At 36.5% G+C, this 14,487-nt stretch overlaps 1 protein-coding gene across 5 annotated transcripts in view; it reads left to right on the plus strand.

The window, feature by feature from the left end:
- Positions 1–14,487, plus strand: part of LOC112976724 — a 68,362-nt gene that overhangs the window by 37,499 nt on the left and 16,376 nt on the right. For all 5 annotated transcript variants that reach the window (XR_003257119.1, XM_026088259.1, XM_026088260.1 and 2 more), the window contains 2 exons: positions 8,994–9,033; positions 10,549–10,600. Coding sequence is in view for 4 of the 5 variants with exons in the window: in XM_026088259.1 (XP_025944044.1) it covers positions 8,994–9,033; positions 10,549–10,600 (92 nt within the window). In the remaining variant the exon portion in view is untranslated. The remainder of the gene's footprint in view (positions 1–8,993; positions 9,034–10,548; positions 10,601–14,487) is intronic.

The raw sequence follows: 14,487 nt of genomic DNA on the forward strand, positions 1-14,487 counted from the left end.
ATGTGTTCATGTTCGGAATCAGGTAGAAAGTTAGGCAGTCTGGTTGGATGTGTGGTGGTGCTGGCTTTGTTTTATAAAGGAATTGTTTGAACTTTCTAGAACATCCTGTAGCAGTTATTCGCTACAAGTCTACTTCACTTGATAGAACTGCTACTAATGAGCAGCAATGGGAAACAGCATGCTTCTGGAATCATCTGGGGCATCCAGTGATAAATAGCACTTCATTTGCTTGCCAGGTACAGGACTACAAGATTTTTGGCCTCCTTGGTGTAAATTACCAGTGTCAGAGGGTATCGGAGAATATTTACTGACAGGCTTCCAAATGCTTGAACAAGCCCATAAATAGTCAGTTTAACTATGCCTTGTATCTCCAGTTTCTGTGAAGATTATTAAAACTGCTTCATACAGTCATTTCTTTTGGTTGCTGTTGCATGGTAGGTTTCCATACTACCTGCATAGATAAATTCTGTGTATGCAGAAAGGGGCCAGATTTGGGACCTTAACTGCTTAGCAGGCTGCATATTGATCTGATATTCTTCTACGGCAATGGTTTTCAAGCATCTCCGTCCCCTCTCCCGTGCTAAGTCTCACTAAAGAAAATAACCAGTTCAACACTGTTGACCAGTAATTAGCAGTGTATTGATAACTGAATCAGCTGTTTCTGCTTGTGGTGTTGGCTGCCAAACTTGCTGTGAGGAGCAGAACTAGGAGTGCCCACTGCTCAATTGTTTTAAAACAAACAGGTCTGTAGGCAACACTTAGGTTAAAATTCTTGTTGGATGAGTGCATAAATGATCTTGGGAACMGAAGCCAGAACCCAGATTGTTGTTCCCCTAGGTGAATTCTCTAATCATGGGACTTGACATTCATTCCTTTCTCCCCTGTCTTTTCCCCTGTGTTCCACTTGGCCAGTCATGGGAATAATTACTCTTCCTCAAAGTATCACAGCTTCAGTGAGAAGTTGAGCATGCCCCATGAGAGTTTGGCACTTTTACGGGAGGGTTGGGATATCCACAGGCAGAGAGGAAACTGGAACACAAATCTCCCATACCCTGAGTAGGTACTCTGAACAATGAGCACCTGAAGTCCCTTTTCGTACAGTGCTGCACCACTTTTTCTAGCTCTGTTTTGAATAAAAATTATTGTTGCTTCAGTCTCTTATGTGGATGAAGCATGCCTACCTGATGAGGTTTTGCAAATCCCACATGGGTTTGTGTATGATGTAACCTTGAGTGGCTTTTATGCTGCATGTCAAAATGGTGGCAGTTGTGGGGGTGAACAGCAAGTGAGGTTTTAAGCATGAGTGGATTTTTTTCCTGATTAAAAACACAGGTGCACCTGCAGTCTAGCTTAGGTACACATGCACCAGTGTTTCAAGGGTTGCTGGCTCAGTCATGGCCTGCTTGGCTCTACTGTGATAGTTATTTTTTACAGGAGGAGAGGTAGTGACTATGGGAATGATTGCAAACAAACTTTTTTTTGTATATTCTTTAATGAAAAATTGAGGAAAAGCAGGAACAAATTAAGAGTCCTCCAAAACCAACAGCAGTGAGAAAAGATGAATTGATAATCTGCAGGGTGACGTCACCTGAACTGAAACACTTCATTCCATTACGTTTTGGACATTTTGAGAGTGAATTTTAGGAAACAACATTCATTTGATCTGTACCAGACAAAAATAAAAACCTGGAAATTTTCTCCCATTTTAATTGGACTGTATCTAGTGATTGTGGAATATTGTTTATAGCTATATATGTATTTTTTTCACCTCAATAGCAGTTTGGTGTCTGTTACTTTAATGTGTGGACAGTTGTACAGATAATAATTGTCAAATACAGCACCTTTCATCCAAGAATAGAAAGCTGTGTAAACATGAGCTAACTAAGCTTTACAATATTTGGTAATATTGGATAGTATTATCTCTGCTTTAGAGATGTTTTCCTAAGATAGCAGAAGGAGGCATAACCCCAAAAGAATTGGAATCAGAATTCTAGACTCTGCTTTCTCCTTAATAGATGCTGGAGGGAGGTCGGTCCTAATTGCTCCTGCTCTGGTCCTTGGGACTTATCAGTACTCAGATTTATTAGAGGGAGGTAGCAGCAAGCCGAGGCTCTTAGGTTTACGTGTGTTTACCAGCTACATCTTCTGTGACAGAATCCAGGAGCACCGTCAGTCTTGGAGTGACCTGAAAGTGGTCAGGTTCATTCAATCTGCTAGTCGTATTTGCCACCCTGAGCTAGACCTGGTTTTATTTTGGCAGTAGTATTGTAGTATGAGAATTATAGATAATTGAGGTATTAATTCCTTTAATTGCCAGCAGTAAAAACCTAGTTTTCATTGCTTTCATTTCAGCTAAGCTTAAACCATTTAATGTTTTTCTGAGCTGATAAATTTTTGAGGGAGTTTTCAGCCATGTTTTTTCAGGATTTGCAAGGAACAAGAGTAAAAAAGGGTATGCTTTTTAATCATGCAAAGAAAAGGAATCTGTAACAATTTTGTTGAAAAGTACAGCAGAGTATTAAAATTTGGGGTGCTATGTCTTGTGTGTCAGAAATGTGCTTTTAGCTGTGCTGATGAACCTTAAGTCTTCACATCCATATTTCTTAACTTTTGACTGATTTTGCAGATTTGGTTGTTTTAAAACTTTTCTAGATATGATACATTGTTTTATGTAGGGGCAGTAAAACTTAGTCCTCATAAAAGGAAAAAGTCGTAAAATTTCTGATTTGTAATTACTGATTTCCCCCCCCCCCCCTTTGTGGTGGCTGTTTCTGAAAATCGGTAGAAAAGGAGGACATCCATCACAGGGGCTTGTACTGGTTTGAAATTTCCTATTCCTTATGAAATCTGTGCCTCGATGTCAGAAAGAAAAGATGAAGGAGTGCTATGTATGTGTTGGATTTGGCTGAAGCTTTTCTGTTTCTGTGCCCTGCAATAAATAAAAGGTATTAAATCTGCAAGAGAAATTCAGGAGAGCGACACCTTTAAAAAAAAAAAAAAAAAAAAAAAAGTAAACTTCTGTAATCAAGAATGAATGATTAAATTTTTTATAACTATTTCCTAATGTTTTCTTCTAATGCTTTTTTAATTTTCATTGTTTTCATGAAGACCATTGAGGTACATGAGCATACACTCGCACGGTAATGTTCTGAAGCATAGATCTCAATTTCAAACTTGCATGTGAGATTCTTAAGCCCAGAGAAGAATTTGAAGTTACTGTGCACATAGATGTGCCATTCATGAGACTGATTGATTCGTTATTTATTTTCTGTGTTTGGAATGGAACACTTTTATTGTAAACTTCTGTTGAGCATGATATTTAGTTTGCCAGTTTAAACACTTAATCAGTTTTCATTTGGAGTCTGCTATTTTGACAGGATTAAAGGGATACAAGCTCTTAAAAAAGAAAAACCCAAACCAATCTTTTTTTCGATTTTACAATTGATGCCTGAGTTTAATAAACCTCCAATTAGTAAAATCATGCATTTTGTTTACTTAGTTTTATTTCTCCATACTTAGAAAATTGATCATAAGCTCAGAAGAGGATTTAAATGTGTCTGTAATGTTTAGCCTTAATCGAAGGGTTTTTAGAGCTATTTCCTTGTTCTACAGGGGAAGCTTTTGTGTACTTTGCTAAGATCGCAGTGGGAATTAAAACACCAGAATGCCTGTTGAAGCTCAGCAGTGAAGAATCCTAGGCTCATGAACTCGGACTCAGATTATTAAGTCTATAGTAGCCTGCGGTGGTTTAGTTCAGTTCTGCATAGTACAGTCTAAGAAAATTCACTCTTGCTTCATTAAAGCTAATAACCATAGACCAGGTTTGTATTATTAAAAAAAAATATCCKTCATTATATACAGTTCAGTCAGCTGTACGGATAACACTTAAATTATTTTTCTTGATGCACAGTATATATTCCCATCTAAGTTTTCCTTAAATTCAGATATTTTATGCAGAAAAAAATCCAATGTAAAAGTCTCAGGAAGAGCCTTGCTGAGGGAAGCTGGCATTTTCAGTTTAATAGTTCAGTAGCTAAGAAATGTTTCACTAATAGCTGAAATAATGTGCTGACCCTTATTTCACATTAAAATGACCGGAGTTTGACACTAAGATGACAGCTGGTTAATACAGCTTGATATTTTAAAGTGCTTGAGTATATGTAAATATTATGACTGATCTCATAAGTGTGTTGGAAGATACTTCGAGAAATGTCCTAGTTTTAACAATTTACTGCAGTTCCCATTTTTTTTTGTTTGAGAATAATACCGCAGAAGATATTTTATCTACTCTATTCAAAGGACATAGAATAATTAAGGACATATAATTGACTCTCATAAACAAAGATTGTACATATTTTATATTTTTACGGAACAGTATTGTAAGTGCTGTTGACTGTAAAACCCTGGATTTCAGATTCCTCTATTTGATTGCTTAAAAAAAACATAATGCTTGGAAACTAGACTTCTTCAATGACTGTTATAAAAATACATACATATACATACGTGTGTGTGTGTGTATATATATATATATATATCCTTCCTTAAAATATGCAATAAATATATTGATAACCTTTGGTTGAGTTTATTCAATCACAATCAAAATATGAGGGACAAATGATTTAGGGGCAAAAAATGCGAGTCAACAGATGAGACATGATTATATTTTGGAGCGCAATGAAGTTTCAAAGAAAGAAGTGTCACCTGTTGAATTTAAACTAAAGTTTTTTAGCTCTTTGGTTTTCGACTAGTCAGAGCATTCTGACTTTTCTACTACAAAACATTTTGCAAAATAAGTTTCATGTGATCTAGTGTCTTTCAAATACTGCATGATGTTTTATTCTCTTGAAAAGTATATAGATTGCCCAGCGACAGGACGCGAGGCAATGGGCACAAGCTGAAACACAGGAAGTTCCATCCAAATACGAGGAAGAACTTCTTCACTGTGAGGGTGACAGAGCACTGGAAGAGGCTGCCCAGAGAGGTTGTGGAGTCTCCTTCTCTGGAGATATTCAAAACCCTCCTGCATGCAGGTGGTGTGGAAGAGTCATAGACGCAAGGAAATCATAGACACAAGGAAAAAAGCTACAGATATAAATGTATAGATGTGTACACACAGAGTATGATGGCTTGTTTTTCCTAAGGAAATCAGGCTAAAAAATGGATAAGAAGATTGAAAGTAGGCTAGAGGAAGGAGTCATACAGTGAAAAGATAGTGCAAGACTGTATGAAGAATTGTACAGATTAACCAAAGAGAAGCACTTGCTAAATAATAATTCATTCTTTATTTGTAGATTCAGTATAGATTCAAACCTCTTTAAGCACTGATTCTCAAAGGAAGGGTCCTAAATGAGTATTTAGTCACCTAGATAGAGGTAAATTGCTCTACAGAGATGAGGTGTGCCTGCAGGTATCACTGACTTTAGTAGACTTTGTACCTGATATTCCTCCAGTCATACCTTATATTTGGGAGTTAATGAAATTAGTGGAATTTAAATGGCATAATCCCCAGTATTGACCCATAGGTTTTAAATATGCAGCCACATAGAAGATTTTTAGCATCAGGTGATCTCCTCAGGCATTGTAAGAGAAAGTGTTCTAGAAAACAGCAGGCTATTGAATTAGACCCTTGCAGCAAAGTAAGTGTGATCATATTTGATATGATTACACCAGACAAATTCTGTAAAGCTGATCCCGAACAGAATATAGATGGATTGAAAGGAAGGGCTCTGCCTGTTTTATCAACTTAACACAGGCATTCATCTCAGTGTGTGATGCATCAGTGTTGTGCTATTCTGAGGCAGCAGAAGCTGGTAGTTACCAGTGATGAGCTGGCAGTCCTGGCCAACTGCAAGTGAAAGCACTTGTTCAGGAGGGTGACTGGCAACAGATAGGGTGACACCATGATTAGCGGTATTTTCTTTATCTGCTTTGGTGGACTAATGAATGGAGTTCTGATGGCTAGTGGTGCTCATGYAAAATTTCTGGGTTAGGAGATCAACAGCTTCAAGATAGCTGATAATCTTATCTACTTGATGCTGCAGCCTGCTCAATACTCATCTACAAGTACAATGAATGATTCATGCTACSTGTCATTGTAGACAAAGATGAGTCTCCTTCCAGAAAGGCTGGAGGGAGGGCATCTGCACAGATATTTAAGTAAGCAACATAAAGTGAGCGTGAAGTACAGCATAAGTAGGTCTTCCTACCTGGAAAGTGTCTTGGGGCAACAGCTGACCTAAGGAGATCACAGTTAATTTTGTGGAAATAGCTCTGGCCAGAGTGTCAGATCTGCTGTTATGTACTTGTACTTCACCTTCCATTGTCTTCTCCCAGCTTTACTTGAGAAATGCACTGGGGATTTGAGCCATGGGAGGTGAGGTCTTGTGCTCTAGTGCTGTCTGTTTACACAAATAACAAATCATCAAGTGTAAACCAAAATCAGTTTAAGATTTGGTTCCTCTTCCATGCTTTAAGTCTAAGTAGGAGTTAGTATATATATATACTGTGTGTGTGTGTGTATACAAAAAATTAGATTATACTTACATGTGCTCAAAGGTAGATACCAATCTTACTTACATTAACATAAACAACAGATTGGATTATTGTAAGATAGAAATGGATAACTGCAACTGGGATATTGTCGTAGCTTTGCTCTGCAATTGCATTTATTTGCAGGGGTATCCATACTATTTCCAGAGACAGGTCTGCTGTTACTGAAGCTTGCACTGGAGGACTTTGCAAGACTAGTAATAGCAAATAGCAGTAAAAGGAGGTTGTTGCACCTTTGAGGTGTGAGCACAGTTGTTGCTCTTGGATTGTTTTCTTATTAGTGTTTAGAGAACTGCTTTGTTTTAGGAGCCAAGTGCTATTGTATGAGAGCAGGCAAGTGAAGAGCTTTCTCTGAAAGCTTTCAGGAAGTTGAAATTGATTTCAGAGCAAAATCTGGTATCCTTAATGAGCAGTTCAGCTGCTTAGCAGGAAGTCAGCCATGTGACAGTCCACAGATAATTTAAATGAACTAACTTTATGAACCTATATTTTGAACATGACCTTACCATATCCAGCTGCCTCCTCCCCCAACAACCTAAATAAACAAAAAACTAGGAGCATAATTCAGTAAAATAATTGTGCGGGGGGTAATATTGAACTGTAATTAATAGTTTTCTCCCTTTGCTTTAGGGAGAGCATAGGTAATATGCATAGAGCTGAATCTTCACTGGGTGATTTAAAATTGTGCAAATGTAACATAAGAGATTGTTTCTCATTCTATTCTCTACCATTTTTTTCAATATAACTTTGGGGGTGGGGAGGTGGTTATTCATGGCTTTTAGTTGAAGGCATTCTTTTTTCCTGTATTATTTATATAGATAGATTTTTATATATATATATATGTATGTATACACACTAACCCCTAATTCTTCTAGTTGTTCTCAACTGTAACACCTTCTAAAAGTTGCTGTGTTTTTCAGCCTCTGGCTAAAATACAGTTAGTGAAGTCTGTTTGTCAGGTGAATTGGTTAAGATGCGCAAGTATTGCACTGGCCAGGGTGGCAGAGTGATCATAAACTGGCCTCAGCCAAAAGACCTCTTCCATAACTTTAAGTTTTATTTACTGTAATTGCCATCTGTGAGACAATCACACAGATAGGCACTGAACTTAAGTTAKGTTGACTCAAAATGTGTCTCAGATTATAGAGTGGTGTGATCGAGGTAAAACTTTATCTGTAACTTATGTAACATCATCCCTTTTCAAAGACTTAATTCAAACACGCTTTTAAATGTTATTTTGGTGAAATCACTCTTCCAATGAATGTGAGTATAGCTAGACTCTATAATCTGGACCTATGCTGTGTTGCACCATGTGTGCTGCCACTGCTGTATGTCCACTTTAGCAAGGCACTGAATCCAAACTAAGACAGCCTACCAAGAGGTAGAGGTTATCAGTGTAAGCTTAGTACCACACTGGCATAGTTACATGGCTTTTAGTCTGGAGCATGGGCAAAGCAAATTCACACCTGGAAGAAGCATGAGGCAAAGTGAGTACATGTCAGCCAGGTTTAATTTGAGTAAATATGCTGTGTGGGCAACTTTTCATAGCTTTTGTTTTTGAGGTACTACTTACATGCATGTTATTTCTTAGATTGACATAATTGATCCAGTTTATCATTTTTTTTCCCCTGCCAGTAGGGTGTGGACCTCTGATGTATCACGTATGCACACTGTCCATGCCAAAACAAAGTACTGTAGCAGAAGCTGTCCTCAGGATGAGGAGAGCAGAACCGTTTCTGTCAGAAATACTGAACTGTTAGATGAGTTTAATGGTATAAAAGCCTGGCCACCTGATGTTGAGATTAGACAAGTCTGATCACAGTGCTGATGTACTGTAAATCTAGGCTTGCACCAGTGACTTAAGCCCCTAAATTTACCTGTGTGTCAGAGAGAGAATGGGATCTCCACTACGCAGCAACTTAAGAACATCTGAGTTAGCCAGTGAAAATGTCAAAGAGAAGGGTCCGTCTGAAACGATCCATCTAAATAACAAAGCTATGTTAAACAACTATTAAAACAAGCCATGGCTCAGGTCAGAATTGTTTTGTCTGTTCTCTTCAAATAAAAAAAAACAAAAAACAAAAGAATCCCACCAACAAAAACCCCCAAAAGAGTTATTTTTCTACCAAATGTATTACCTGCTTGGCACTGGCATACAGAAGTAATATTAAATTCTTCATATAAATTAGTTTATATTCTGCACATCTTGAAACAAATTCAGTGGTTTTTTTTTTTTTTAAAGTCTCAGTGCTTTTGACATGTTTTACCTTTTTCTGTTGCATAAAATGTTTGGATGTATTAATTTGCAATGCCATACATAATTTGCTAAGTGCTTTCCAGTATTTACTAAATCTGAACCATAGGAATGATTCAAGCTACGGTAAATAAGAGCCCTGCTGTTGTGAAAATGGCTGTAACAGTTATGGTGTTCATTTCATTTCCAGCACCCGGTCTCACTGGAGTTGTTGGAGGGCGTCCTAGAGTGTAAGTTTACTTTTGATCATTAAGTTGTTTTAATGTATGATGATAGTGTTCCCACCGCTCACCACTACAATAAAAAAAAAAAACAACAAAAGCAACTAAAAAGTGTTTCAGTTGCACATTATGCTTAATAACTAGTAACAAGATAATAGTGAATGCTACAAGATGCACATCCAATAGCAGACTTCTCTGTTGGATTACTGCATATGAGTCACCTAAGTCTCTGGTCATCTCGCAGCAGTATCTTTGCTTAATGAACTATAGGGAAAGCTTTAGACATAACTGTATGGCAGGGCATTAGCCAAGAATATGTTAATGCGTGAAGGTTTCTGGACCAGATTTGGGTTGAACCTGTTCAGTTTGGAATACAAACACACAAACTTTTGTCTGTACCCACCCATTTCAGCTAGAATTGGCTTTTTTGTGAGGTCAGTACACACACAGAATTGTCCTTACAAAATGTCTCCTTTTGCAGTGTTAGCATGAACCCATTAAATAACTGAGCTGAACAGAATAATTTTGAGCATATGAAAAATCATGTTTTGGTTCAATATTTTTCTATATGTGGCTAAAATCTGCTGGTGATTCATATGTTCACCTTTCCATACTTACTCATGAGAACATCTGAAACTTTTCTATCCCTAAGCAAATATGCAAGATATGTCTGTCCCCTGCACATGGAGATAGGGGAGGACTGCAGATGCACTTCCCCTGGCTCTATGTAACTAGCTTAGATATCATTGTTGGGCTAATCACAGTGCCATAGACTTCAGCTTCCATGTAAGTACATCCTTTTTCAAGAAAATATTTTGTTACTCTTCCCCCTTTCTCTCCCCCCCCCCAAGATTTATTTGAAAATTTTTCAAAACTACTACCATGAGATGCATACTTAAAAGTGAAACTGTCTATTCATTTGATTGTAACAGAAGAAAGGTACAAGTAGGAATAATGCAATCGATTTGATGTGATGGACAAAAGGAGTAGTAAGGACAATAGTTTTGACATTAAAATTAAATTCTTTGCCTTTACTGCTAACATATGACCAGAGTAAAAATGATGTATTTAGAAGTGCAGTTTATTTTATATGATACTTTTATCATTCTGTCATGGATTCAAGCTTTCACATGTCATTTTATCTTCAAATGCACAAGGCAGTTAAGGGTTAAAAAATGAGCAGAAAACAAATGCACAGTTTGGCCATTTCTGATGTTAGAAATGTTTAAGTAGATACCACTTAAAGTTTCCTCTTTTCTTTCTGTGGTTGTGTGTGTGGTGTTTTGTTTGTTTGTTTTACTAAAATCTTTTTTTCTTAATAATGAAGTTTGAGTAGAGCTTCATAGTAATGAAGTTTTTCAGGCTTATCAAAGTTGTTTGGAAAACCACTGCTAACCACAGCTAAATAGCTTTTAAGTTCCCAATTTTTTTTTCCCAATGTCTGAATAATCTAAAGATGCATGAGCTGATGTTTTCATTAATTTCTGATTAAATGGATTTATGCTGGTTGTTTTGTATGTTTAGGTCTCCGGTTTTGAAACCATTCTTCTTCCTTTATCCCAAAAGCAATGTCCAGGTAAGAGCTACTCCTTAAAGCCTGCTCTGTTCCCTTTGAAGTCATTTGTAAAACTGTGCTGACTTCAGGATTTTTCAGTGACTTTTTGAGTCTTAAAATTGCGATGTGTACTAGTAAGTTTCATTGCCAAGTATTTCCCAGAAACTAATGTTACTTCCACAGACTATTTTACAACAGTTGAACATGCAAGCTCTGCAGTTTAATTTTTGTGAAGTATCCTATAGGAGTTTTAAAATACCTCACGTAAAATGATTACAGAAACTTAAATTCTCTTTACAGGTTTATAGAATTGCATTCTTGAACTTTTTTTTGCAAAGCGTTTGCAAGGAGTGCTAGTGGAAATTATAATACTTTTTAAATTAAGGTCCTTCTTTAAAGCGAAGGCACTGGGTGTTGGGAGACTTGAATTTTAATCTTGTGAACCTGGGCAAATATTTGAATCTTTTTTGTATCTCAGTCTACTGTTTGTGTATGCTACTGTAAGTAACTATTAAAATCAATAAATTTCTCTTAATGTGAAACCTGTGTGGATCAGAGGAGAGTTGGATGTTTCTCTATTTATAGGGAATGTATATATAAAAAATATATATATTTTTTTCCTCTCTTATTTATATTGCAAAAAACTATAGAAATACTAAGCTCTGTGAGACACGCAAGTACTATTGTGATGAGTACTATAGCAGAGCCTGTGAATGAGATCTGTCTGTGTGGCCTTATTCAGTTTGTAACAGTAGTTTCTCTCAATCTGAGAAGTTAGAGTTCAGATGACTGGACAGTCCTAGGTGAGAAATGACAATGTAAGAWGATACATAAAGCTACAGCCCTACTGCTTTTCCATTATGCATGTACCTCTGTGCAGATTGGAGTCTTCAAGATAAACCTGAGGAAGAAAATAGTTTTATTGAACATATAAAAGGTTTGGGTTTTTAAGCATTGGTGTTGCTGCTTTTTTGATTGTCATCAGATACTTAATTTATCCTTTGGAGACTGCAGACAAAACTGCATATATACCCTTCCTTTTCTATGGCCTTTAATTGACTTTTAGCAAGCAATAAAAGGATACTGCATACGTTTCATGCCAAGTCCTCCTAATAATGATGCAGGAGCTTTGTCACTGATCTGCTGTCAAGAAAGTGACCAAAGGCCAGAACATGGGTCTAAGACCACAGGTATTGTGACAGACCTCAGCTTAGTGTGGTGAAGGGGAGCCTTAGGAGCAAAGGTGGCAAATGAAAAGAAAAGAACAAAAAACAATTAATGAAAACAAGCTTAGTAAAACAATTATCAGCAATCAATTCAAGTGKTGTAAGCTTTTCAGAAAAGGACTGTTTCATTTTCTTTTTTTTTTTAACATGCATACAGTGCCTAGCACAAGGCAGCCCAAATGTTGCATTTTTCTTTGAGTGATACTCTACATTAATGGGAAATAATGTAAGATTAAATTTACAAGAAAGATGCTGTGCAGTTATTAAAATCAAGTTTATAATCCATGCATGGTGGAGAAGCATTACAAAACCCATAATCCCTTAAAGGACTTCAAATACTTACCATTCTTATTGCCGCTTACATTTTGCTTTATACAAATGGCTTGTCTTTGCCAAGTTTAATATGAAATTATCTTTATGAATGTTTAGCCTGTTGCTGTTTAGTTCATCAAATTAAGTGTAAATGTGTTAATTAGCACTGTGTTACAGTCTTGGTAAAATGCCTATTGAGATTAAATAGTAACTTAATTTAGCAGGGGAAGCAAGCAGTGTCTCACACTTTTTTCCATATAGAAAATCAAAATCCTTGCTCTAGCTGACTAATCTGATGGATACATTCATATATTACTAACAAAATTTTGCGCGACCTACTACTGTTAATGTGCAGTAATATTAATGGTCATTTAAAAGTGTGGTTTAAGTGATTCAAGTCCTTGATTGAAAATTTTGGACATGTTAAGAACAACAGTCTAGCTAGAGATTACAGAGTAAATAAGGTATGAATTTACTGCTTTTCTAGTTTTGGAGTTCAGTTACAGAGAGTCTAGTTACTGCTAAAATAAACCTAGTTGAGCATTCAACCTAAACACAAAAAGACTGTGTAAGGAGATTTTCAGATATATTAATATTGCCACAGTGGGTTCTTTTTTGTGTTTGATAACACCTTTTTGGATGTCAGTTTGGGTTCAATATCTCACTTGTGTGTTGTTTTTCATTGCTCTTTTGCAATGGCCCCAAATTTGTCATAGATCACCAGTTGTTTTAAATTTGCAAACGTTAGGTATTTTCCTGTGTGTGTCTTTTCAGATTCAGAAGGTAACTTAAAACAACTTTCACTGGGGAGAAGAATCCTAGCAAACCTATTTAAGGCGAGAACAGGTTTTTTCAAATATTTTATAAATTTTATCTTCCCCTTACACAAGCATTGGAGGCCTTTATCTCTATTATCTATTCTCTGAAACAGTCTTGTGAAAGATGGTCAAGATGAATAAAATTATCTTATGTTTGCTGAGGACTGAGAATGAACACTAAGCAGCTAAGCTGGTGTACACAAGTTGGTTATGGCAGCATAAGCTGATTGTATGTCTGAGTCTTTAATATTAAAGAGTTCTCCAGTGCAAATGAAATGAAGCAGCTAATTTTTCTGAGTGAATGAGTGAACCTGACTAGAGGAATCTTTGTGTATATCCTGTGTGAATAGTGCAATCAGATAATGATACAGCACACTTGAATATGTATTTTTTCAGATTTCTTTGTGGGACCAAGGGTTCCTGTTGCTCTGTTCATGCAGGACGTCTGCATGACACTTTTATTTGGTTTGTATTTTCATTGCGACATTAAAAACAAAATATCCAGGATTAATATCATTTTCCAGTGCTGCCCCAGCTACCTGCATTCTTGACTCTATGAGCTCATACCTGTTTAATGATGCAGGGGGGGGAGAAATTTCTCCTCTTAGAAAGGGAAGGAGGGTATGCCACATATGTGGAGACCATAGGGTAATTGTTTTCTTTTGGGGAAAAATGCCAAAATATGGTGGCCACTGAAATAAAATGTGCAAAGCTTAGTTACCCAAAACTCTGCCAATAGCTTTTTATATCAGATGGACTTAATCCGGAGCTAAAGGTGAATAGCCAAAATACTAGTAATAACTATTTTGGCCCCTAGTATATTCATTTTGTATTTTCCTTATAAAAGAGCATTTGTAACAACAGTCAATTTACCTAAATACATCTACAGGAAAAGACAGAAACTTAGTATTCACTTATAAAGCAAAGCAGTACATCATCCAGGGTTAACTTTTATTTTTGAGGTTGATAGTGAACCTGCATGTGATTGAAGACATCTAGAAGAACTGATAAGCCATATACTTAGTGAACAGATGCTCCCTTTGTTTTCCACAAAAAATCACCTCTAAAACTTGCTTTCATTGAATGTGTTTCAAGGTGAATTTAGGATCCAGAAAGAAATTTGTCATTAATATGGACAGTGACATTAAAAAGAAAAATGGGTTAAATCATGTAGGAGCTAGAAGCTGTCAAGTTTCAGGCTTCAGGATTTCAACTTTTAGGATTTACTGATAAGAGTTGTGAAGCAAAATTCTGTATAGTACTGCTGCACTTAAGAAAATAGGGAGGAGATTTGCCTTCCTTTAAAATGCACCAAACTGGATAGAATGTTTCTTTGATCTACTACAACAGTATGTTTGGTTTATTCTGTTACAAGAAAATACAGTTTATGTAGTTTGTTTTTTATGTTTTTATGTTTTCTTCCCTATATGAAGATATCTTTTAGGAATAGAGTAGATCATTATTGTTGTTTTTATTATTACTATTTAAAAGGGGGGGGATGGGGGCCTTATCCATAAAACTGTTACTGAAAATTTGCCAGATTATTATTTAA

This window comes from Apteryx rowi, unplaced genomic scaffold, assembly GCF_003343035.1.
Source record: "Apteryx rowi isolate R43461 unplaced genomic scaffold, aptRow1 scaffold_76, whole genome shotgun sequence".
In the NCBI taxonomy this organism is placed as follows: domain Eukaryota; kingdom Metazoa; phylum Chordata; class Aves; order Apterygiformes; family Apterygidae; genus Apteryx; species Apteryx rowi.